Source organism: Somniosus microcephalus, chromosome 13 (assembly GCF_052327205.1).
Source record: "Somniosus microcephalus isolate GS21.2 chromosome 13, FLI_Smic_1.0, whole genome shotgun sequence".
Classification (NCBI taxonomy): Eukaryota; Metazoa; Chordata; class Chondrichthyes; order Squaliformes; family Somniosidae; genus Somniosus; species Somniosus microcephalus.
In genome coordinates, this window is record NC_140999.1 from 29,901,950 (window position 1) to 29,928,523 (window position 26,574).

A 26,574-nucleotide genomic window follows, 5' to 3' on the forward strand; every position below is an offset into this window, starting at 1 on the left:
CAAGGGCCCTTGCAATTTTCTGCCTTTCCCCACGTAAAACACGCCTGGCGTGAACAGAGTTGGCTTGCTTGCTTTCAGCTGCAGGTCGATCAGGACTGAAGAGATTTAATCAGACAGCATTTGCAGGCTGCAGGACCTTGTTGCTGAAGGCTTGGGGCAACTTGTTGAAGGCTTAGGCACAGCTGTGGAAGGTTGGAGCCTCACACACTTCTCCAGTGTGAGCTCCTGGGAAGCCCCTCTCGCCACCCTAACTCAGCGCCTCAACGGAGGCATCTGCCAGAATCATGGGAGGCCTTTTGTTCCTTCCCTTCCTGGCATTAGAGGATCTCCAACAGCAGAGGAGGCTGGAGCAACTCCAGCAACAGCATCACCAGCAACAACAGCAGCACCAGGAGTGGCAGACTGCGGCTCAGCGACCTGGGGCAGCACAGGCCAGAAGGGGCCAGTGCATAGAAGGCCGTCGGCACAGGAGATATCCCCCAAACAGGGTCTACAGACACAGGGTCAGCTACCTCAACATGACTGAGCAGCAGTGCCAGACACGGCTCCGACTTTTGCAAGAGGTTGTGACTGACATCTGCGCAATGCTGCAGCAAGGCCTGGAGCCCAGAGCACCAGGTCCAAACTACTTACCAGTGGCCATCAAAGTCACCACCGCACTCAACTTTTATGCCTCAGGCTCCTTCCAGGGATCAGCAGCAGATATCAGCGGTATCTCCCAGGCTGCTGCACACACTGGCATCACGCAGGTAACCGATGCCCTCTTTGCCCTCGCGCACAATCACATCCATTTCACCAGGGATCGAGCAAGTGTGAGGGCGTGAGCGCTTGGATTAGCTCAGCTGGCAGACTTTCCAAGGGTGCAGGGCGTCATTGACAGCACACGTGGCCCTTAGGGCACCACACCGCAATACAGGAGTTTTTATCAACCGCAAGGGCTTTCACTCCCTTAACGTTCAGCTGGTGTGTGACCACAAGGTGGTGATTTTGCATGTTTGTGCCAGGTACCCTGGCAGCTGCCATGACTTCTTCATACTGCGCCAGTCTACTATGCCACCGCTATTCAGTCTGCCAAGCGAACTTCAAGGATGGCTACTTGGAGACAAGGGATATCCCCAGTGCTCTTGGCTAATGACGCCGTTGAGGAGACCAGCCAGCGAAGCTGAGGAGCGCTACAACTCCAGCCACATTACCACCAGATGCATTATCGAGCAAACCATCGGATTGCTGAAGATGCGCTTCAGATGCCTCGATAGATCAGGTGGAGCCCTACAGTACTCAGCAGCCAGGGTCTCCAAAATCGTCGTGGTATGCTGTGTGCTTCACAACATGGCACAGCGTCGTGGCTTGCCGATTCCGCAGGACCAAGAGGCTCCTCACAGAGCCGCCTCAGATGAGGATGATGCCGAGGAGGAGGAGGAGGGAAACGAGCATCCTGCAGAGGCCCGCCAACCAGCGGCACCAGTGTGCGAGAACATTGCTGGGCGGAATGCAAGGAACGCACTCATCCTGGGCAGATTTGCGTAGCCTGGTACATCAAACACTGCAGCCTCACTGCTTCTTAACTGACCATGGACAGTGGCCCATGCCTACACATTCCTACCTATTTGACCAGCTTGCTGGTTATCCTAGGCCTCTAGTGATATCCCCATTTGCCAAATGACAGACGCCATAACTGCAGCAGTTGCCACCAGATTTTTTATGTACAGGAAAATGATGGCATTAAAACTATTTACAAGACTTTTCACCCAAGTGACTACCCTTGTGATTAGTGGTGCTTTATTTTTCTCTTACGCGTGCTCCTACGTAGTGCTACCCCTGTGGCTTCAGCAGATGTGGAGGCCCCTTGCTCACTTTCCTGCTGCGCCTGTCTCGACACCTTTGGCGGGCGTCCTCTGGGGTGGCGAGCCTGTGAGGGCTCGCCAGCAGTCTGCTGCTCCTGCGGCTGTGCAGGGCGTAAGACTCCTATCTCACTGGGGTGTGGACTCCGGCGGGCCTCTGACCGAGGGCTCTGAAGTGGCATGGAAGTGTGAGCGCACGGAGAGGAGCCCCCACTTCCTTGAGGTGTGCCAACAACCTCCCTCTCATGGGTCAGCTCCCCCTCAGCGCCTGCAAGTGGCTGGAGAGCACCTTGCTGCACATCAGGGGGGCCATGGGGACCCGTCTCAGCACTGGAATTCCTGCTCAGAAGGACTTCCATGAAGGTCTGGTTTCGGTGCTCAATAGATGCCCATCGCTCCTCAAGAGATGCCATTCTATTCAGAGCACTCACCATGTTTTCGACACCCTGGCGACTAAGCTCCTCCATGGCCGCAGCCCTCCTCTCCTCCGCTGCAGCCAGCATTGCCACGGAGGTAGCCATCCTTTCCGTGGTGATGCTTTGATGCGCCAATGACTCCAATAAGGCTCTGCTCATGCTCGCCATGGACTCCTCCATTTGCTCCACACTCGCAGCGACTCGAGACAAAACCTCCCAGAGACTACTGCATCTGTGCATGGAGATCCATCACCTCCTCTCTTGCAGATGGACCCAGAGGCATAGGGTCGACATGCAGCTGAGCGGAGCTGGCAGAGCCCTGCGCCCTCTGACGAGGACTCTCCACTGCTGTCCGTCTCCACAATCTGTTGATGCTCACTTGTGAGCTGTGATACACCAGGTGACAACTCTACTCTATGTCCTGAAGGTCCCACCGAGGTGTGAGCGTCTGCGCTGGTACTGGGTGCACTTACTTCTGCTGACGCTGCGCCCTCAGAGGCTGGAGCTTCCTCTGAGAAGTCTGGCTGCAAAGCCTCTTCCTCCTCGGCAGTGGCGACGGGGGCACCGGATGGTCCTGTGGGGGAGTAAAGGAAAGAGTTAGAGATGTAATGGCAAGGCTACTTGCACATTGGATTTGGCATATGCTCATAAGTCCAAATGATGTGGCTTCAGAGTCATATCAGCAACTCATGCTATGTCAATGAGAGAGATGGGGAACTATTCTGTCACCAGCTTGCGGGCTTGCTCCTGTCTCTCCTGCCCCAGCATCCACAGGCACGTCAGCCCCAGCGATCTCGATCGCCGCTTCCTCCCAGGAGCTCAGGTGGGCGACTGAGGCTGGTCCTCCTCCAGTCCTCGCACGCTCTCGTCTATTGTGAGCTCTCTTTTCCTGCAATGAGAGAGACAAGTGGAGTTTGAGTGAGAGTGCAGGAGTGAGTGTAGAGATTGCATAGCATAGATGCTTAGAAGGAGACAAAGATGTTGTGAGGCTGCAAGACCAAGGGCCCTCCCTGTGTGTTGTCAGTTGTGTTCCAAGCATCAGAGTGAGAGGCAGTGTGAGGGCTGGATGGTGGAATAGTTATGTGAATGTGAGCAGAGAGAGATACGGAATGGGTAAGGGTGCATGGATGTGACTGTGAAGTGGGATGTGGAGGAAGAGATTGCTGAAGCTGAGTGCTGTTGGGGAAAGGCAATGGGGATCAGGTTGAGGGTGATGAAAACTTCGTACTTACTTTCCTGTGCGGTGAAGGTCATGGAAGCGCTTCCTGCACTGCATCCAGGTGCGACGGGTGACTCCCAGAGAGTTTACCTCTGCAGCCACCTCCATCCAGGCAGCCCTGGTCTCTTTGGGAGGCCTCTTCCTCCCTGAGCAAGGGTAGAGGACCTCTCTGTGGGCCCTTACCCCATCCACCAAGGTCTGCAGTGACGTCTCGTTGAATTTGGTGGCAGCTCGGCCTCTGCCGCTAGCAGCAGCTGGTGCAGGCTCCTCTGCCATTGTGCAAGAGTGGTTGAGAAGCTTGCTGGACACTTTAAAAGCACCACGAATGATGACATCATACTGTGGGGCTTTCTGACTGGAAATGGACAATTAGCAAGGCTGCCCACACGCTGGAACTTAATTGGCCACTTGAGGGAAAATTGCGTGCAGCTGGCTGACCCATTTTTTTTTGGGTCGGAACCCGACATTCGGGGAACCCGAAAATTTCCCGCACGATCCAGAAAATCGAGCCGTTGACTCTATTTCTCTCTCCACGGAGGTTGCCTGACCTGCTGAGTTTTTCCAGCATCTTCTGTTGTTAATTCATTTTGTTTGCTTAGCCTAAATCCAAAAACAGATTGGTCTTCACCAAAAGTGGCCGGGGGGGGGGGGGAAGATATAAAAGGCTGATTATCCTTTGCAGTGGGACTTTGTCTCCTCCTCATCCTTGTCCTTGTCCCCACTTGAAATAGCGGTCATATGCCTCAGTTAGATGATTAAAAAAAGAACACATTGTTTTAGCTAAATTTGGTTAAATCATTATCAAGTGAAGTCAATGTTTGTAGAATTGTTAGGAAAAATACATGTTATGGTACTAATGGCAGCATGCAACCTAATGAATGTATTTTTAAATTTAAAATAATGTTGGACGACAATTTTTGTTGCCAGTGTAAGATGAAGCGTTAACCTTATATTGAAAATGCAATTTTCATGAAAATAACTATATTCAGTGGGATTTGGCTGTCAGCAAGGAAGTTGAAATTTTCTTTAACTATTAATTGGCAGAGTTATTCTCAGATACAGTGTAAGTACTGCTATGAATGGATTAACTAACTTACAGAAGATTCATTCTCCTTTGTAATTATTGGTGGTTTGAAAACTCACTGCTACTTTGTCTCTGTTAGTTCAAAGTTATTTGTTAAGCTTAATTAAAATGCGTTATGCTGTTGACATGATGATTTGATCAGTGTGCTACATCAAACCGAAACAAGATTAAACATTTTAATGTTAATGGACCTTTTGACCTAGTAGTGAACTTTAGGCTCTTGCCAATGGTCATGTTAGAGACTCTACAACTTGGTACCTTACATGAATTTTAACAGAATGGAATACTGGGGCTGATAGTACAAGGTTATAAAAGACTAAAGAATTATTTACAACTATTGATTATATATCAATTTGTGGTCAAGCATAAAAACTGAAGATAAATAATGCATGTCAGGCTCGCAGTATTTTTATATGAGAAATGTTTACTGTCTGCAGTGAGCTGACATTCTAGCCAACACTTCAAAAAAAAATTCTGATATAATTCAGAGTAAAACAAAAACTAAATAAAATTTTCTTTTAAAAAATGGACTTTAGAAAATAATGTAATTCCATTTTTACTGACTATTAGCTTTGCACAAGTGCACAGTGCCATTTCATCCATTCATAATTGCAGCTTTACAAATGTCCCACATTGTATTGTTTTCTGAATTCACCCAAGATTTCTATATGCAGACATTTTTCCTTTAGAAAGAACTTAGTGTGACTGCTCTATTATGACATGAATCCAGAAAGGAACAGGAACTGTGTCTTTAACGCTTCAAATTTTACAAAATAAAGCAGGTAGAAGAATGCCAATTTACCAGATGAGATCATTCTTCCCTACAACCTGGGAATTGTCCACTAATCATGCTCCAGTGCACATGTATATGTGTTTGATTAGCCTGGTTGATAAATATTTATTCACTAGTCCCCAGTGTACAATTTGATTATCATGTTGTTGCCTCTTAATACAAGCTAGGCTATTTCACCAATGGCCTTGTGTTCAAATTAGGACCTGCACTGGGGAGATAAAAATTCGGCCACTAATTAAGAAAACTAAGGGGTCGATTTTCGTGGAGCCGTCAGGCGGGGCTTCAGGCGTGTTGGGGGGGGGGGGGGGGGGGGTGGAAATCCCCAATTCGGGGGTCCCGACACCATCCCGCCCAAAACCCCACCCCACGCAACTTTCAGAGGCGGCGGGTACCCGCCCCGCACTGGGACCCGCCGAAACCAGGCGGGAAGGGATTAGTGCCAATTAACAGGTAGTTAACAGGCAGTTTTTAGCCTAATCCCTATTTTGAGGGGTTTCGTGTGGGATTCCCGACGGCTCCAAACCACGCCAGGTTAGAGCAGGCGGGCCGTCGGGTTGAAGGAGTTGGAGGGGTCGCGATGTCGGTGTTCAGGTGAGTGATGAGTGCATGAGTGCAAAGGTGTGTCTAAAGTGTGTAAAGAACTTTTACTTACCTGTACTTAAGGTTTACCTTAACAGCCTTTCTTCCTGTAGCCGTCGGGAGCCCATCACTCAGCCGGAACTTAAAGCTGAACGGCTGCGATCTGTGAAAAGTGACAGCCTTCAGCTTGGAGTGCCGTTGTGAGTTCTAACTGAGTCTGTGCAGAAGGACTCATGTTAGAGCTCGGACTGTCAGTGTTCCACCGCTTCAAACAGTGGTGAAACACTGATATTTCATCTGTCAAGAACTCTTGACAGATGAAATTGCAGTCTGTGACGTCACCTGTTGCCGTGTGGCCCTTAATTGGCCTGTTGAGCCCGCCCAGCGGGCTCAACAAGGTCAATCAAGGGGAAATCGCGCGGATTGGCCGGACGTCGAAGTAGGCGGGTCTAAAACCCGAAAGTTGTAGTCCCGCCTTCTTCCCGACAGCTTCGGGAAAATCGACCCCTAAGTAATTTCTAGCTAAGGGTTAGTTACTGGTTACAATGGTTCAACTACTTATCAGTTCACTCATTAATAAAAAAAAAAAGGATCCAAAGTAGCAGTTTAAAATGAATTCCTAAATACATTCCAAATATCCAAAATTGTCATTTCTTGGAAGAAAAAAGACTCTGCTTGCATTGAATATTTGTATAATGAATTACATAAGATTACAAAAAATATATAGCACAGAAACAGGCCATTCGGCCTAACCAGTCCATACTGGCGTTTATGCTCCACTCGACATTCCTCCCATCCTTCCTCGTCTAACTATCAGCATTACCCTCTATTCCCTTCTCCCTCATCTTCTGATCTAGCCTCCCTTAAATGCACCTATACTATTCGCCTCAATCACTCCCTGTGGTAGCGAGTTCCACTCTCTGGATAAAGAAGTTGATTTCTTGGTAGCTATCTTACATTGACGGCCTTTAGTTTTGCTCTTCCCCACTCTCTCTGTCTACTCTGGAAGAACCTCTCAATTTTAAAGACCTCTATTAGTTCAAGAGAAAAGAGACCCAGCCTGTTCCTTTCCTGATAGGTATGCCCGCGCATTTGTGGTATCATCCTTGTAAATCTTTTTTGTACCCTCTCCAGTGCCTCGGTATCCTTTTTATAATATTGTGAAAAGAACTGTACGCAGTACTCCAAGTGTGGTCTAACCAAGGTTTGATACAAGTTTAGCATTACTTCACTACTTTTCAATTCTATCCCTCTAGAAATAAACCCTAGTGCTTGGTTTGCTTTTTTATGGCGTTATTAACCTGCGTCGCTACTTTCAGTGATTTGTGTATTTGTACTCCCAGTGCCCGACATTAGAGATTTCAGTTACCTGGACTTTTACTGATGTTATTGCCGGTGTATTGATTACTGGACAAAAGCAATGCTATTTTATGTGTTGCAAAGTGTTACAGTTCCATTACATTAACCTTTATGTTACTTTGAGAGTCCATGCAATATGATATGGTTGCCTTAAGCCACGATGATAATAAAAGCATTTTTTTACTCCCATCTGCTACTGTCATTCTCAGTTTTGTGGAAACAGAACTCTTTTGCAATTTCATCCAAGATTTATTGGATTAATTCAGTGCTGTTTCCTCCCACTGCAGTTTACTTTATTTTAAAATGTAAACAAAAGATGCTGCATGCTACCTACCCATTATATCACACACCCAGTTATGCCTTTAAGGCATCAATGTTATGTGACAGATTACTTTTCTTGCATCGAGTTTAAAAGCACTTGCCTATTTAAAATAAAGAGAGCTTCTGTACTTTGTTTTGTGTTTAAATTCTGACAGAGGAAAACATTCACCCACACTAACCAACAAGCATCTAAACCAAAAAATTTCACATTTGCCAAGTTTGATTTGGGCCGATTAAACTAGCTGCTGCAACTTTTAAGTCACATAAAACCAGATAAAAGTTTAGTGTGACAAAAAGTTAGCAAGTGAAAGTCAACTTTTGATCAGTCAAATTTTAAATGCCAATATAATAAACCATTTAGGAAAAACAAGGCTTATTTAATTTTTTTAAATATTGTGATATGGAACATTAAAGTTATTTGAAAATAAAAGAACTGAAAGGTGGCCTAAAAGTTATTAACACTTCAAAATAGTAATCATCATGATAGAATAAGGCAGGTATTGAAACTGTATAGTAACCTCTGAATACTTATCAGCTCATAGAGTTATACAGCACAGAAAGAGGCCCTTCGGCCCATCGCGTCCGCACCGGCCATCAAGCCCTATCTAATCTAATCCCATTGTCCAGCATTTGGTCCGTAGCCTTGTATGCTATGGCATTTCAAGTACTCATCTAAATGCTTCTTGAATGTTGTGAGGGTTCCTGCCTCTACCATCCTTTCAGGCAGTGAGTTCCAGATTCCAACCACCCTCTGGGTAAAAAAGTTTTTCCTCAAATCCCCTCTAAACCTCCTGCCACTTACCTTGAATCTATGCCCCCTTGTTATTGACCCCTCTACGAAGGGGAAAAGTTCCTTTCTATCCACCCTATCTATGCCCCTCATAATTTTGTATACCTCAATCAGGTCCCCCCTCAGCCTTCTCTGCTCCAAGGAAAACAACCCCAGCCTGTCCAGTCTTTCTTCATAGCTGAAGCGCTCCAGCCCAGGTAACATCCTGGTAAATCTCCTCTGCACCCTCTCCAAAGCAATCACATCCTTCCTATAGTGTGGCGACCAGAACTGCACACAGTACTCCAGCTGTGGCCTTACCAGCGTTTTGTACAGCTCCATCATAACCTCCCTGCTCTTATATTCTATGCCTCGGTTAATGAAGGCAAGTATCCCATATGCCTTTTTAACCACCTTATCCACCTGTTCTGCTGCCTTCAGGGATCTATGTACATGCACACCAAGGTCCCTCTGATCCTCTGTCTTTCCTAGGGTCTTACCATTCATTGTGTATTCCCTTGCCTTGTTAGTCCGTCCAAAATGCATCACCTCACACTTTTCAGGGTTAAATTCCATTTGCCACTGTTGCGCCCATCTGACCAACCCATCCAAAAGGTATCATTTTGTAATTTACTTTGAGAATTTTTTTTTTTTTTTTTTTTTTTTTTTTTTTTTTAAATACTGCTTAATTCAAAACTTTTCTGTAATTCAGTTTTGAGCATTTATGAAAGAAATCTGTCTTAGAAATGTTGCATTGAAGATATGAGAATATAGACAAAAAAGGGCAAGAAAAGATCAACTGGTCTGTCAAGCCTGTTCCATCCAATCATGGAGCAGCCTATGTGAACCCACCTCCCCCAACCCCAGTTACCCCACAATCTCCTGGGACAGGCAATAAAAGAGAGAAATAAACTGTAAACCAATTTAGGAAAAACTCTGGGAGATTCCTCTCCAACCCCCAAAGACAATCAAGCAAGCTCCAGAAGACTGCAGTAACTGATAATACTGGTCGCTGCTGACCCCACATTGTCCAAATGTTGATAATGATGTTCAATACTTAAAGGGTTAAAAGCAAACAGCAAAATATGATGTCACATTCTTATTGAAATAAACCTGTAAAAATGTTGTTGCAATTTATAGATTAATTAGATTTAATCTAAAGGACAGGAAACTGAACATACTTTGAGTAAATAAGTACATAATTAAGTAGTCATAACATTTGTATTTTGGTAAACCTACACTGATAGATATTGTACAATTTCACCTTCGGATATTACTTTATTGAAGGCATTACAAGTCCACAAATACAGAAGAAACATTTAAGCGAGCATGCACACAACTACTAGACAAGAAGCCACAGCACATTATAGACCACAAATGTCTAGTATACGAACAAGGCAATAGATGCGGTTCAAACCCACCTATCCGACAGATCTAGAGACTGCCTACTTTCAAGGGAATACTGACGACTGGTTAGCCTGCTAGAGTCTGACGCAGTCTCTAGGTCACTGCGTCCATTTGTGGCAGAATCTATGCTATCATAGCGTCTACCAGAGAAAGTGGAAAGCACAAAGAGGAAGATAGTGAGGGAAAATTAAATAAACCAAAAAGTTACTCTAAACTTTTTTTTATTGCATACCCTACTGAGACAACTGTGTTTTCTGGATCAGGATATGAAATGAAAATTATTTAATATCCAGAGTGGCGCCAATGGGTTGGACAAAAGAAAGGAAGGGGAGGTTTATCAAACAATTCATTGCTCAACTACCACAACACTTGGTAGCAAACACACCAAAAGGGGACTTTACAGTACCCACAGATGTCAATCTGACTTCTCAGTCCTCCTGTTAGGGATGCTTAGCCAAGTGTGTTAGGCAAAGTGGGTGATTTAGGTTATAAAGGGAAAATTCCAACAAAAATAGTAGTTGTGCAACACCATGATTAGCCTTATAGTTTAAACATCACATTAATTTATCATTTCTACTGTGTATTTAAAAGATACAGTAGTCTCAGAACATAGTAAGCAATAGTTCCTTCAATTTCTAAAGTTCAACCTCATTCTTTATTTAAGAACCTTTGATAGAAAACCAAATTACACGGAAAAGATATAACAGTCACCTAAAGAAAACATTCCATCTTAGAATTTAAAGTACATTCATAAACCCAGTGTGCATTAAAATATATTAATAATTTGCAGTATAATATACAATCTCTAATGTAGATATATATTTAAACTCAATTACTTTAACCAAGTTCATATCCCCAGTTACCTGCAAGAATAAAATAATTAAAACAGTAAGTTATTAACCCTTTAAAAAATCTAAGTATCAAAACCAAGAAGAAATAGCACAAATCTAAATGCAACAGATGAATGTTGCATTGGCATTGCAAGGACAATATTATTAAATATATTTTTGAAATGTTTTTAATTTAGTGGTCAGGCAATGGATGAAAATATAATGACAATTCTAGTTTAGTTTGCAATAGTCCGTACAATTGCAGCCATTCACAATTCGCATTTGCTTTGATGAATGTTATGGCTAAAAATGTTGCATTTATGATTTCACACTAATCATGGTATAAAATTCCAATCAGACACTATATTCATTTTCAGATTTCAGCATGTAAATTGATGTGCAACAATTTGGCAGAATATAATTGCACATTTAATTTACAAAACAAATGATTTCATTTTATGTAATTATAATTTGGAAAAAATATTTGTATTCTATTTTCCCAGATCTGTTGTAATTTATATTTCTCATTTTTCTTTCAACATCCCTATGTCATAAGCAAGACGACAGGAAACCATTATCTCGCTGGTCTCCATTTACCTTCAGCTTCAAGGTGTGCAAGCATGTCATAGGATTACTTATTCTATCGATTTCCTCCCCTACCACAAGTAAGTGTTTGAATTCAGTCTGTTTGGCGCCTGCTACCTGTCAACTAGATGAGGAACAAATTGTGCGTCGGGAATCACAAGAGAGAACTTGCATTGCATTATAATTTGGTACATTGCTATGAAGTTTTATTAAAAGGTTCTGAAATAATGCATCATTAATAATAAGTTTAAACTTTGAAAAGTACTTTTGCTTATATTGAGTTACAATGCAGAAAAGAAATACAATATCAGAGTTATGTCACTTTTGACTTGTTGAGAGAGCAGCAAAATCAATTTATTAGAAAAGTTAGTTAAGCTAAACAAGGACAAAATGTCAGGACGTGATGGAATACATCTCAAGATTCTGAGGAGGGGGAATAAATAGTGGAGGCCCTCGAAATTATATTTCAGGGTTATATTGAGAATGGATGTGTGCTGAAGGACCCAATGTATTGCCCATTTTCAAAAAGGGAGGCAGAGCTTCCCAGTTAGTTTAACATCTGTAATAGGGAAAATTTTGGAATTTTCCAAAGATGAAATTACTAAATGTCTAAATGAAAAGAAAATAATTAGAAGCAGCCAACGTGGATTTCAGAAAGGAAGGTTGCACTCGACAAACCTAGTAGAGTTCTTTGAGGAGCTGACAGATATGGGGAGTGGGGGAAATGCAGTGGATGTGAGGTACATGGATTTTCAGGTACCCTTTGGCAAGGCACCACACAGGAGACTATTGGAGACGATTAAGCATATTTAATCGGGGGAAGGATAACAAATTGGAAGAAAAACTGGTTAGAAGGGAGGAAACAGAGAGTAAGAGTTAAGCACAGTTTCTCAGAGTTCTGTTCTGAGATTATTTCTGTTCACTCCCTCTAGATGAATGTACACGGTGATGTCCACATTTGCAGACAATACTATGAATAAAACTGACCTGAAACTGAAATGTATATTGTTGGAAATTTTGCTCTTTTCATTATTGATAGTCAATACAATGTACAGAATACTTATAAATTATGTATTCTTTTTTCAACCAAGAACAGCTGCTTCAAGCTATTCTAAAATTTTGAAAGCTCCATGCATTTCCATGATAAACAATTGCATTAGTAAGTATAAATTTAATAATATTGTCCTTCCTAATTTTATGCATTTAGTGTAAATAATTAATAAGTTGACAAATTACAATGAAAAATCATGCTACTGTAATAAAATGCCTAAGAATGGCAGAACATGTCCAAGGGGAAAACACATTAAGGTGCTGTAAAATAACATTTCTCTCATAAAACTCCAAATTAACTTACCTTTCTGATTGTGGTGCAGGTTAACTTTATTCAGTAATTTATAATTACTATTATTCCAGTTCATGCTAAAAGCATGATCTCTGGAAACGAGAGAACATCAGTTGCGTGCACTGCTTCACAAATCCATTCCCGGCACTGCTTAAATCGGCCGGCTAGTGGGAGGAACATATCTTCCTAAAGGTGCATTAAACTGAGCCAGGTTCCTCTCACTTTTCGCCCAGGTTGTTGTTAACCAATGAAGCTCATCAACATAATTATGACATGCAGATTGGACTATTGGTTTACACCAGGATGCAGTCATTCAACCACTGAGGTATTAGATCAGCTCATACCATCGCCAAGCTGTTCACCAGGCCAGGATACAAAATTACTCACAAGTTAATGAAAATATTTGTTCAGATACTAAAGATTTTTGTTGACAGCTGGAAAGGAACAGTGCATCAGGAAACCACAGAAATTTTCAGTTATGACAGGAAAACCAACAAAATCACAAAAATTATTTTGGCCTTTTTGAATGAAAGAGATCTAAGTTAAGGAACATTGCAACTAATTACAAATATTGTTCATCACCAATTACATCCTATTAGCTAGATTTCCTTCCTAGTGGGAAGGCAAGCATTTTAAGCTTCTGGTCATGTTACTGTATAGCCAGCAAGCTATACAAGGTATGAAAGCGATGCAGGTTAAGTCATTCATTTTACTTCTCTCAGAATTGCCTTTCTATATGGAACATCCCGCAATGAGCTCACCGAGATCAGAATCTCAGCGTGTCAGGAATTAGGCACAATCTTCTGCCACTGTGTGATACAGTGTGCAGCGACACACTGCTCCACCAGGTTGCCGTACATTTTTTAGCTATTAACAATAACACAACCCTACTGAATAACAATTGCTTGTTTTTAAAATCAAAAAGCAGTCAACATAATAGATTGTACCTTATTGGCCTTTGATGATCTGAATAATCTAGCTCATAACTGTGAATAGAATCAGTGCAAGAATCCCGTGATCCACTCTGTTGATGCCGTGAAGAAATGGAATACTGATGGACTGATGCGTTAGGCTGAGATGTTGTATAATATGGAGGTGGGATGCTGTTGCTAGTTTCACTTCGATAGTCGCTGTCTCTGTCATCCACTGCACTGTCAGGATCCTCATTGTCTATAAACAATGAAAACCACATTTCCACAATGTTGAAATTACAGAATTGTAAAATAAATACTAGTTTTAAATACTGTTGTTTTCCTAAATGCTTTAAGCTCTTCTACAATCTTCCCATTGTCACAACTTGCACCCAATGGATTGCTTGGCTGTCCATATACACCAGAAATGTGCAATTATGGAAAAGTTAAAAATTATGCAAACAGCCACCAATACACTACCAACACTAATTCGCTGCATATCTCAAGTCTTATTAGACAGCTGGTCTCAAGTTACAGGTTGATTCCTGGATACATCTGTAAATTATATAAGCTATATGTCCACTTTTGTAAAAAAAAAAGTCCTTTTACAAGCTCCCTCACTGACTCAGCAGGTTATGGCACAAGTGCTGAGTTATGAAAATATAATATAATATAGAAAAGGAATTATTTTTCCCTCCATCTTTTTTTCCCAGTCAGTTTCTCTCCTCCCTTCACCCTCCTAAAGACAAGGACTCTTTGTTGGGGTATGGCACTGTGGGACTGATCATCCTCTAGTACCTGGCTGATTTTCCTCCCCCTAGCCCAGGAGCAGAGTCCAGTGGTAGCTCCTCATTATTGTCTCAGTTGCGATGAGCTAATTCAGCACACACCGTGGCTGGGACTTGAGATTTTCTTTGTTTGTGTGGCTCAGTTCCACATTGAGCATTGCCCTTACCAACTGAACCATCCTAGTGTCTCAAATTTTTTTAAAAATACCGGTTTTGAATCTAAAAACACTATGTAAAACAAGCATATTAAACTTAATAAAAATTCCACTCATGTAGTACAAATATACAGAAATTTGCAATAACTATCGATATCTCTTACTACAGTTGCAGCTTAGATTTTAGTACTAATTACAGATGATCCCTTGGTCTTCAATCTAATACTTACCTAACTTTTCAAATGCATAATCCTGTCAAGGATCGTAGGAACAGGAGTAGGCCATTCAGCCCCTTGAGCCTGTTCTGCCATTCAGTGAGATCATGCCTGATTTGTATCTTAACTCGAGTCACCCACTGTGGCTCCATATCCTTTTATACCCTTGTCTAGCAAAAATTTATTAATCTCAGATTTAAAAATCAACTGAGCTAGCATCTACTGTGTTTTGTAGGAGAGAGTTCCGCACTTCTACCACCCTTTGCATAAAGTAGTGTTTCCTAACTCCTCTCTTGAATGGCCTAGCTCTGATTTTAAGGTTATGTCCTCTTGTCTGAGACTCACCACCAGCGGAAAAAAGTTTCTCTCTATCTACTTTCCCTACATAAACAGCTCATTCAAAACTCTGCATATCCTCACTTGCACCAAGCCCTGTTCACCCATCACTCAGTGTTCGCTGATTTACATTGGCTCCCAGTCTGGCAACACCTCGGTTTTAAAATTCTCATCCTTGTTTTCAAATCCCTCCATGGCCTTGCCCCTCCTTATCTCCGTAATCTCCTCCAGCCTTACAATCCTCAGAGATCTCTCTACTCCCCCAATTCTGGCCTTTTTGCAACCCCGATTCTAAATCGCTCCACCATTGGCAGCCGTGCCTTCAGCTGTCTAGGCTCGAAGCTCTGGAATTCCCTCCCTAAACCTCTCTGCCTCTCGACCACTCTGCTCCTTTAAGACGCTCCTTAAAACCTACCTCAGGCAATTCCAAAGCTTTGAGCATAGGTAGCTGAAGGCCATCTGTCCTACTATCACTTTAATGTGGCTCAGTATCAAGTTTTGTTTGTTAACGTTCCTGTGAAGCGCCTTGGGATGTTTTACTATGTTAAAGGCGCAATATAAATGCAAGTTGTTGTTACTATCAGTTCCTTTCAAAATTCTAAAAACCTCAATCAAATCACCCCTTAACCTTTTATATTCCAGGGAATGCAAGCCTAGTTTATGTAATCTCTCCTCATAATCGAACCCTTGGAGTCCTGGTAACATTCTGATGAATTTGCATTGCACTCCTTCCATGGCCAATATATCCTAAGGTGCAGCACCCAGAACGGTACACAGTACTCCAGATGTGGTATAACCAGGGCTTTGTATAACTGCAGCAAAACTTCCTTCCCTTTATATTCCAGCCCTCTAGTTATAAAGGCTAACATTCCATTAGCCTTTTTGATTATTTTTTGTACCTTGCTACTACATTTTAGTGATCTGTGTACATGGACCCCTAAATCTCTTTGGACCGCCACTGTTCCTAGCTTTTCACCATTTAAATAATACTCAGATCTATCTGTCACCTCTAGGAAATCAACCATGATCATCTGGGGATCAAATGTCCAATATCTTTTACTTAGACTCTTTTCCTTCCAACTCATCATTGTTGCGTTTTAATTTGTAATGGATAACAGCATTACAAAAAAGTAGCTTATTCACTGAAAATTGAGTAATTTATTCTCCAAATGAAGATCTCCCTCAAATTACACAGGTTTAGCCAAAAGCTGGCTCTGTGCCTGCCTGCTACTTTAACCCCATCATATTTATTGTGATACATGTGGCTTTCAACAAACATACTATGCAAATTGCAAGCCACCTCTACCCAGTACATTTTCATTTAGCAAGGTTACCCCCTCCCAAAACATATTATATAATGTGCCCGTCATTAAGTAGCAACATTGTTATTTCATAAATAAATAGACGTTTTCATTATGAACAGCTAGCTTGAGCTAGTCATTTATTCAGCCATGTGGACTAGTGTACAGGCATCCATCTTGACTACTGCCTTGTGGGTAGCCCACTACTAAACATACAGCTCCACCTAGTGTACCATTCTAGAATGACATGTTACTGATCATTACATCCCCCTTCCTTAGAGGTTAAACAAAATCAATTATCAATCAATAACGACATAAACATCTTCACAACAGTCAACACATTTTCAAAGCTTTACTTTATGAACTCTAAGCTTTTCATTCTTTTATAATAGTTTTCTTTGTACTCAAAGATTAAGTCTATCAGGCATTTTTACTTCACGTGTGGATCTTCTCAGCACAGGTAAGTCTGATGTGTTTTCATGAAAGCCTGTATGTGTGTTTGTGTTAGATTGTGCTGGTGGTGAAGATTCAGTTGCGGCATTGTCATCGATTTGCTCTTGGATAGTTTCTTGTGTTTTTAGGAGGGAACGACGGTTCCTCCTGAGAATCTGTCCTTCCTCAGTTCTAACGGTGTATGACCTTGGTCCTACTTCCTCAAGAACTGTAGCTTTCCTGTTCCATGCATTTGGATCCTCAATCCTGACAACATCATCCCTTGTCAATGGTTAAGAGTTTTGGATGACTTGTCATAGTGTGATTTCTGTTTCAGCTTTAACAGTTGAAGTCTCTGGGCTGGATTTTGCTACGGGGGCGGGTTGGAGGTGGGAAACCCACATTCGGGCTTGTTGTCCCGCCTCCATGGAGATGTGGCCAACCCACTGGATTTTCCTCTGATTGACCTTGTTGAGCCCGCCCGCCCTGTGGGCTCAGCAGGCCAATTAAAGGCCACCCGGCAACAGGTGACGTCAGAGATTGACATTTCATCTGTCAAAAGCTTTTGGCACATGAAATGTCAGTGTTTAACAGCTGTTTGAAGCTGTCAAGCACTGAAAAACTGCTAATTCAGCCTCAGTCCTTTCTCAGGATAACTTTAAAATCATTTTGCTGTAGAAACAAAGAAGCTGATTTTTTTTTTAAAAATCGGAGCTTCTGTGGTTCTTGCAGCCGACTCCCGACACCGGAATGCAGGACTCCTGTAAAGGTAAGTAAAAGTAAGTTAAACTTATTTAAACACTTGCAAAACACTTACCTTTGCACTCCTGCACCCCTCACTCACCTGAACACTGGGCATCTCGACCCCTCCAAGACCTCAGACCCAAGTCCCGCCTCGAAAACTTTGTGGTTTGGAGCTGTCGGGAAGCCCACAAACCAGCAATAAAAATTGCGAATAGGCAAAAAACTACCTGTTAACAGGCAGTTTAATTGCCTTTAATCCCTTCCCGCCTCTGGGAGTCGGGTTCCAGCACTTGTCGGGAACCCGACTCCTATGAAATTGACATGGAGGCGGGTTGGGGTCGGGACCCCCGGATCTCCGATTTTTATCGCCCGCACGCCTCCAACCCGACTCCAGGGGCTTAGGAAAATCCAGCCCTCTGTCTTAGTTCCTTACTCTGCTTTTCTTTTGCACAGCAGGGTAGCGTGGTGCGCAACTTGCGACCCATTAGGAGTTCAGCAGGTGAAGAACCACAGTCTAAAGGGGAGGCTCGGTAGCTCAGCAGGGCGAGATAAGGATCAGACTTGCTTTCTGTTGCTTTCTTCAGTAGCTGCTTGAGAACTTGAACACCTTTCTCTGCCTTACCATTCGACTGAGCATACAGAGGACTGGATGTGATGTGTTGAAAGTCATAATGTGCTGCAAACTGTTGCCACTCCTTACAGTTGAAGCACGGACCATTGGCGCTAACGGCAATCCTGGGAATTCCATGTCTGGCGAAGATGGATTTAACAAGCATTATGACACTGCTTGCTGATGTGCTTGAGAGCAGCGCCATCTCAGGATAGTTAGAATAGTAGTCAATCACTATTAGATAGTCTTTACCATTCAAATGAAAGAGGTCCATACCAACCTTTTGCCATGGTGCTGTTGGTGAGTCAGCTATCATTGGTTCCTTTGCTTGTTTGTTTTGGTGTTTCTGACATGTCTCACATATGCCTATCATGTTCTCAATGTCCTTATTTATGCCAGGCCAATAAACAGTGTCTCTTGCTCTCCTTTTGCATTTTTCAATTCCGAGGTGTCCCTCATGAATCCTTTTGAGCATGTCTTGACGTAGAGCCTGTGGAATGACTATTCTGTTCTGTTTTAGTAATAGTCCACTTGCGACACTTAACTCTGACCTGATGTGATAGTACTTTGGACAGGAACCTTTTGGCCAGCCATGATGAATGTTCTCTATTACTGTTTGTAACACTGTATCTTTTACTGTTTCTTCTGCTATTTGCTTTGATTTTATGTCTGACACGGGCAGCGCAGCAGTGACCATACTCACATGAACATCCACGTCTTCCTTAGTAGAGCTCACATGACTCATTGTGGGTGCTCGGGATAGTGCATCTGCTAACACTGTGTTTGCCTGGTGTGTAGATCAGTTCAAAATCATATCTTTGCAGCTTCATCATGAGTCGTTGAATCCTTGGAGACATCTCATTCAGATTTTTTTTTATGATGGCAACCAGTGGGCAGTGGTCTGTCTCAACTGTGAAGGTGGGAAGTCCATATATGTAGCCATGGAACTTTTCTAGTCCAACTACCAAGCCTAGACATTCCTTTTCAATCTGGGCGTATCGACACTCAGTATCAGTCATAGACCTGGAGGCATAGGCAACAGGCTTCCAATCTTCACCCTCTGCTTGTAGCAAGACCGCGCCTAGGCCATCTTTTGATGCATCCGTTGACACTTTGATTCTCTTTGTTGGGTCAAAGGTGGTGAGAACAGGTGTGGTTGTCAGCACTGTTTTGAGGTTAATCCACTCTTGTTCATGTCTTTCTGTCCATGCGAACTCATTTGTTTTATGTAGCAGGTCTCGCAGGCTGTCTTGGCTGACAAGTTAGGAATGAACTTTCCAATGAAGTTTATCAACCCCATGATGCGTAGCACTCCTTTTTTGTCAGTGGGTCGGGGCATTTTGAGTATGGCGTTTACTTTTTCCATATCTGGCTCTATTTCTTTACCAGATAGATTATCTCCTAGGAAAGTGACTTCCTGGACGCCAAACTGACACTTGGATTTGTTGAGCTTCAGTCCATTCCGGCGTATGCTCTGTAGCACTTTAGTCAGTCTCTCATTGTGTTCTTTCAGTGTGGAGCCCCAGATGATGATGTCATCAACATAGACCCGAACTCCTTCCAGACCTTCAATTATGTGTTCCATCGCTCTATGAAAGATTTCAGATGCAGATATTATCCCGAAAGGCATTCTGAGGAAATACCTGCCAAATGGTGTGTTGAAGGTACAGTATTTGGTGCTCTCTTCATCCAGTTTTAGTTGCCAAAATCCTTGTGAGGCATCGAGCTTTGTGAAGTATCTGGCACCTGACATTTCACTGGTGATTTCTTCTCGCTTGGGAATCTGATAGTGTTCACGTTTTATGTTTGCATTTAAGTCGTTTGGATCCATGCATACTCTTAGATCATTGTTCTTTTTCTTTACACATACCATGGAGTTAACCCAGTCTGTTGGCTCTTCGACTTTCCTGATGACTCCTAGTGTGGTCATTCTGTCCAGTTCTTTCTTGAGCCGGTCACGCAGGGGTGCTGGAACTCTCCGTGGAGCATGTACCACTGGCTGAGCATCCTCCTTTAGCTGGATCTTGTAAGTGAATGGTAGAACTCCAAATCCTTTGAACACATCCTGGAAATTACTCACTACAGAATCCACCGAGTCATCTGGTCTGCTTATGGCACAGTTTATACGGTAGACTCTCTTGACCAGTTCGAAGTCCTCACAAGCTTTGTTACCTAGTAGTGAATCAAGTCCTTCAGCCACAACAGGAAACATGAGATGATGCACTTTGTCTTTGGCTGTCACTTTGAGTGTGCATAGACCTAAGCTATCTATTTTCTGTCCATTATAGTTCTTCAGTAGTACTGACTTTTTCTGTATTTTGGGCTTTTCTTTCATATTTTTAATGTCACTCATACTGATTAAGTTTGCTTTTGCCCCAGTGTCTAGTTTCAATGTAACTAATGCTCCATTTACCTGCAGTGGCATCATCCATTTGTCCTCTTTTACTGCATTAACTTTATGTTCAGCATTGTCCATTCCTGAGGGCTGCACATTTTCTGTATCCTTTTCGATATTGTCACATGACACCATTCCTACAAAAAGTGTCTCACTTAAATCAGTGTCCTCAATCACATTGACTTGTTGCCCTTACTTTGTTTTTATTTTTGAAAAGCATTGTTTGGCAAAGTGATTCTTTCCATTACATTTTGTGCACATTTTCCCCAAACGCTGGGCATTGTCTTGACTGGTGCTGGTAACCACAGCATTTACAATTAAAAATTCCATCCTCCGATTGCTTTGCATTTCTGTTCTGCCCATGTTTCTTCCCCTTGTAGGACACAGCACCGACAGCAGCACAGTCACTCATTACAGTCGCATCATTATTAATTTCACTGAAAGTCTTTGCGTGCTGCTGAGCTAGCTCACTGGCATGGCATATTTTCACAGCATCCTCCAATGTTAGTTCGGTTTCTCTCAACAGACGTTCCCTGACCTTTTTATCATGAATACCAAACACAATCTGGTCACGAATCATGGATGATTTCAGTTCAGAGAAATGACATGTCTGTGCTTTCAGTTTCAGATCGGTCACAAAGCTATCAAAAGTCTCATTTTGCTGCTGTGTCCGTGAACGGAACACGTACCTCTCATAGGTCTTGTTCTTTTTCGGAGAACAATGTGTATCAAACTTCTTTAGCTCATCGTCCATTTTTTCTCTGTCCTCCTCTTGATCAAATACAAACGTATTAAATACCTCTATTGCCTGCGGGCCTGCAACCGTAAGCAGTAACGCTATTTTCCTTGCGTCTGGCTTCTTACCGAACCCGATTGCAGCAATGTAGAGTTCGAATTGTTGTTTGAAAGTCCGCCAATTGCAGTCGACATTCCCCGTGAGTTTCAAACCCTCCGGTGGCTTCAAATTCTCCATGTCACGTTTCACAATATTCAGCAGATATTACCAATCCTGGTACCATGTTATGTTCATAAATAAATAGACGTTTTCATTATGAACAGCTAGCTTGAGCTAGTCATTTATTCAGCCATGTGGACTAGTGTACAGGCATCCATCTTGACTACTGCCTTGTGGGTAGCCCACCTACTAAACATACAGCTCCACCTAGTGTACCATTCTAGAATGACATGTTACTGATCATTACAAATATAACTATGGTAATGAGAGAAATCAGGAGAAGAAACTAAAAAAAGACGACCAATGTCCTACTATGACATTACTAAAATTCTACAATAGCTTAAACGGTAAATATGACTGGTCAAAGAAGCATCCCGTTAACAGAATTTTCACTATTGCCTAAGATACACATACACGCGTGGGCAAAAAAAAAATTGGTCACCAACGTTAAAGATAAAATCTATATACAGTACAAAAAAGTTTTCTTTTTTTTAAAAAAGCACATCAAAGATATTGGCCCAGAAATTCGGGTCTCCACGGGTGAGTACGCACGGGGTACTCACCCGTAAGCCCAAGCCCGATGGAAGTGCCGGTTTTCTGCATGCACTGGAAACTGGCACTTCCGATCCTCTGAACGAAGAGGTTCAGAGGTCGAACGCGCGTGCAGGAGAGGCTGCGCATGCGCTTTGAACTTAGGTTTTTTTTGCAGGTTTTCCTGGGATCGTAAGCCTGCGGTATTTAGAAATGTAAAAAGCAGGCGTAAGGCCTGCTTTTTACAAGGTAAGTGGTCAATTAATTAAAATTAAAACATTTTTTCCACAGGTTTATTATTTTTAAATACTTTAAAGCAAGGTAAGTTTATTTTTACCCCCTTTAGAATATAAAATTATTTTTTTCAAAAATTTAAATTATTGTTTAAAATAGTTATTTAATGTAATTTATAGTATTTTTTAAAAGGGTGATTTTTTTTCTCAAATTTATTTGAAGGTTTACTGCTATTTTGGGGTCGTAGTATTCATAAGTTTTGACAGGTCTTCCTGGCAATCTTATGAATGGGCTTTTCCCTCCTCTGATTGGCTGCCCATGGCTCACGTGATCCCAGGGGATGCATCGCACTAACTACGCCCGAGACACGCAAGCACAGCGCGCCGGCAGCTGGGCCGGGCCCCAGAGCGTAATTCCACAGGGCCCTACAGCTCAACTGCCGGCGTGCAAGGTAAGTGCAGGTCGGGGGCTTACACCCGCGGGAAGCCCCCGACCCGAATTTCTGGGCCAGTACATGTGAAACAAAATGTGAAAATGAGAAGCTGAAGCTATCTGAACCTCAAATTAGATTACAATCTCAAAATTACTATCCATTACAAGTGAATTGTCTGCAAGATTTTATTCTAGTTTTGGTCTATTTTAATATGGTAACAGCTGTAGCATTGATATCAACTGTCCAAATGCTCCATGTCTTTTGATGCAAGATGATAAAATACACAAGATGATTACAGCTGTGATGAGGTTGATACAGGTTTGTAAAGAAACAGCCTACTGTTGATTACTGGGAAGTTTTATGTCCTGCAAATATTATCAACAAATGTTACAAGCTAAATTATCGGCATTAAGTTACAGAATTAAACTCAAATGTACAATGCTCTGGGCAGTTGGCATTTGGGCATTACAACAAACTGCTGGTCACTGCCCAGTGGATTTTTACCAGCCAAAATGTACCCCAGAGAAGTATATTTCTTTGATGAAGTAACAGAGGGTTGATGAGAGTAGTGCAGTTGATGGAGAGACAATATAAACTAAATGGTACAATTTTAAAGGATGTGCAGGAACAGAGAGACCTGGGGATGTACATACGCAAGTCTTTGAAGGTGGCAGGACAAGTTGAGTAAGCTGGTAAAAAGCCATACTGAACCCTTGGCTTTATAAATATAGGAAGCATTGAGGACAAAAGCAAGGAAGTTATGGTAAACCATCATAAAACATTAGTTAAGCCTCAGCTGGAGAACTGTTGCCAATTCTGAGCACCATACTTTAGGAAGGTCGTCAAGGTCTTTGAGAGAGTGCAGAGGAGATTTACTGGAATGGTGCCAGTTATGAATGACTCCAGTTATGTGGAAAGACTAGAGAAGCTGGGGTTGTACTCCTCATAGCAGAGAAGCTGAAGGGGAGATTTGATAGGGGTGTTCAAAATTATAAAGGGTTTTGACAGAGTAAATTAGGAGAAACTGTTTCCAGTGCCAATATAGTCAGTAACCATAGGACACCAATTTAAGGTAATTGGCAAAAGAACCAGAGCCGACGTGAAAAAAAGACAGTGAGTTGTTGTGATTTGGTATGCTCTGCCTGAAAAAGAGTGGTGGAAGCAGATTCAATAATAACTTTCAAAAAAGAATTGGATAAATATTTGAAAGGAAAACATTTACAGGGTAATGGGGAAGAGCAGGGGAGTGGGACTAATTGGATCGCTCTTTCAAAGAGCCAACACAGGCACAATGGCCTCCTTTTGTGCTGTATCATTCTATGATTCTATACCCTTTAGCTATACGCAGCTCAATAATGGAATGATGGAAAATATTCTTAGTGGACAAAATAAATAGTTGCCTGGACTGTTAACACCTGTTTGCACAGAAATCAATGTTCTATTTTATCAGCAAAATGGCAGCTTAAATCTCAAAGAGGGGGCATGAGGTGATGGATAAAACTTATAGGCATCATAATGTCTGGAAACAAGTGAAATCAAAACAATTTTAAGCTAAATGCTAGGAATGATCTAACCAATTAGGGATGGGCAATAAATGCTGGCCTTGCCAGCGACATCCACATCCCATGAACGAATAAAAGAAAAAGCTTAACACAACCACCCATGGAAAATTGGCGTTTGCAAGCAGCTCCTACCATCTAAAAGTTACTGTAACATTTCTAAACAATGAGAAAATAAATGTTAAAGACTGCTGAGAAATATTTAACACTACAGATGATGAATAGTCATTAGGATGCAGGTAGGTATGGTTAATTCCCCACATGGCAAATTACAAACCTTAGTAATGTTATTATGGGGAGGCACTGAGCAGAACCCATACATATTTCTAAAAGTGAAGTCGGGGAATATAATCATTTCAGGCTGCTCTTGTGCACTTTATAGCAATGAGTCATAGAGAGGCCCGGGAAAGCAAGCATGAAAGCTATCTGGAGGCCTATAAAAGGGAAGTAAAATATTTCCATGTTTGGACCTTTAATTGTACTACTTTCAAAAAATGAGGTTATAGAACCCATTAGGCCTTATTGTGTTCCCTTTCCACTGTTCTAGTTCTGCAGCTCAACCTCCTGCTGAATCAACATGACATTTCCACTCGCAACACTCTTAATCCTGAGTAGCTCCAAGTTGAGACTACCAAATTGGCAGAGCAGTTGTGTAGCACTGAGTTTTTGCCCACAGGAAACTAAGCTAAGACTCCCAGAAAACAATTGCTTGTGACATGATTTAGCAGTGGGAAATGATCTTCATTTTTAATCTAACCTGGGGAATATGGATGAAGATCTTCAGAGATGAAGAACAATCAACAGACTGTTTAACTATCTCAATAAAAGTTAGTCAAAAAAAACTGAAAACATACAGTTTTGCTTATACAATGTCTGTAAAGTTTCTAAATGTGGGTAATATGCAGTTTCTGTAATAAGAACAAGTCGAATGTCTTAATGTTCTTTTGAAAGATCGACAATACAAAACAGAATTTGTCTACCAGACTACACACACATTATTAAATTCAATTTACTTTAAATATTAAGGCACAATGAATTACCTGTCACTGACTAATTTGTAAATAGTGCTCTGTGTTTGCTGTGCCATTACCAAGCTCAGTCAGGTAGTGGATGTTTTCAAAGTAGTGCATTTCAATTAATAGGAAAATTCTGACAAAAATCAGGAAAGGAAAATTTCAAGGTTGCTAATTACAGGCTAATATGATTATAATGTTTTGAGGCACGTCTACTCTTCTGGTTATTTAGTTTCACTGCAATGAAATCCAAATTATTTTAATGTATGTTTGTTGGTTACCCAGCAATAGTGGTTCAAAATGGTGTTTTAAAAAAAGGCCTTTTCTTGGAAATCACACAATCTGGTCTATTAACCTCATATTGAATCGTAAAATGTGTAGGCCTGTTACATAATTGTTATCACTGACTCACTGTATACCATAATCTAACCTAGACACTGTATTTGACTGAATCTGCAATCTAATAGAATAAATCTGGTGTCAGCCAGAAGCAATAAATAATTACATACTTTGTTGGTCTCCCCAGCCGAAATAGCTCCAGTTGCCTGTGGGGTAGCAAAGGATAGCAAAGAATTAAAAGAAAACTACATCATAATGACAAAGAACTAAACAATAATAAAAGCAAGCAAACTAGAGATTCCACTAACATATGTGTCAGCACTCAAACAAAAACAATTTTTCATCCAGGATACTTTTTATTTAAAACTCTGCAAATGAGTTGTTTTATAGAACACCCTCAAGATGTTAACTTACATTGAATGGCTCATTAAAATTGAAATACTAAGGGAGATTTCCTGTTTGCTGCATAATGGTTGCATAACTGCAATTGCACCTTGCTTCACTGGTGTGGGGGGGGGGGGGGGGAAACTACCTGGTATTTTCCAAGGCTCCCTTATATCTTAATATAATTATGCTAGAATAACTAACTAGGAGCATGGAGAGAGGATATCTGGTGCAGAAGCAGATATGGGCTGCTAATGCTGAACCTTAAATGGGCACATGCGCCTTCTATGCTTTACAATAGAATCATAGAATGGTTACAGCATGGCAGAAGGCACAGTGCTTTGAAATTATTTTTGCTAATGTATTAAAGAAAGCAGTGCAAAATGCAAAAGCCCAGGGACGATGGAGAACTGCTCCTTTTACAGACAGAAGCCTTGAGGTAATGTTGTAAGAGGTGAAGTAAAGCAAAGCAGGGTTGCCATCTTTGGGTTGGATGGGCATTCGCCTCAGCAGGCAACTGTCCAGGCTGCATAGCAAGATGTGCTGGAACATAGTTTTTCTGGTCACCAGGGGCTTGACCTCAGCAGGCAACAGAAGCTCAACACATTGAAATTTTGTCACGGCAAGCATTAATGTACCTTTTCACCTGGTCACCAGGGGCTTGACCTCAGCAGGCAACAGAAGCTCAACACAT

At 42.0% G+C, this 26,574-nt stretch overlaps 1 protein-coding gene across 1 annotated transcript in view; it reads right to left on the reverse strand.

The window, feature by feature from the left end:
- The window catches only part of LOC147108174 (protein unc-13 homolog A-like), a 470,724-nt gene that overhangs the window by 270,213 nt on the left and 173,937 nt on the right, over positions 1-26,574 (reverse strand). The window contains exons 8-9 of the mRNA XM_086004706.1: positions 13,493-13,715; positions 9,803-9,928 (exon numbers count right to left, since the gene is read on the reverse strand). Of these exons, the coding sequence (XP_085860832.1) occupies positions 9,803-9,928; positions 13,493-13,715 (349 nt within the window). The remainder of the gene's footprint in view (positions 1-9,802; positions 9,929-13,492; positions 13,716-26,574) is intronic.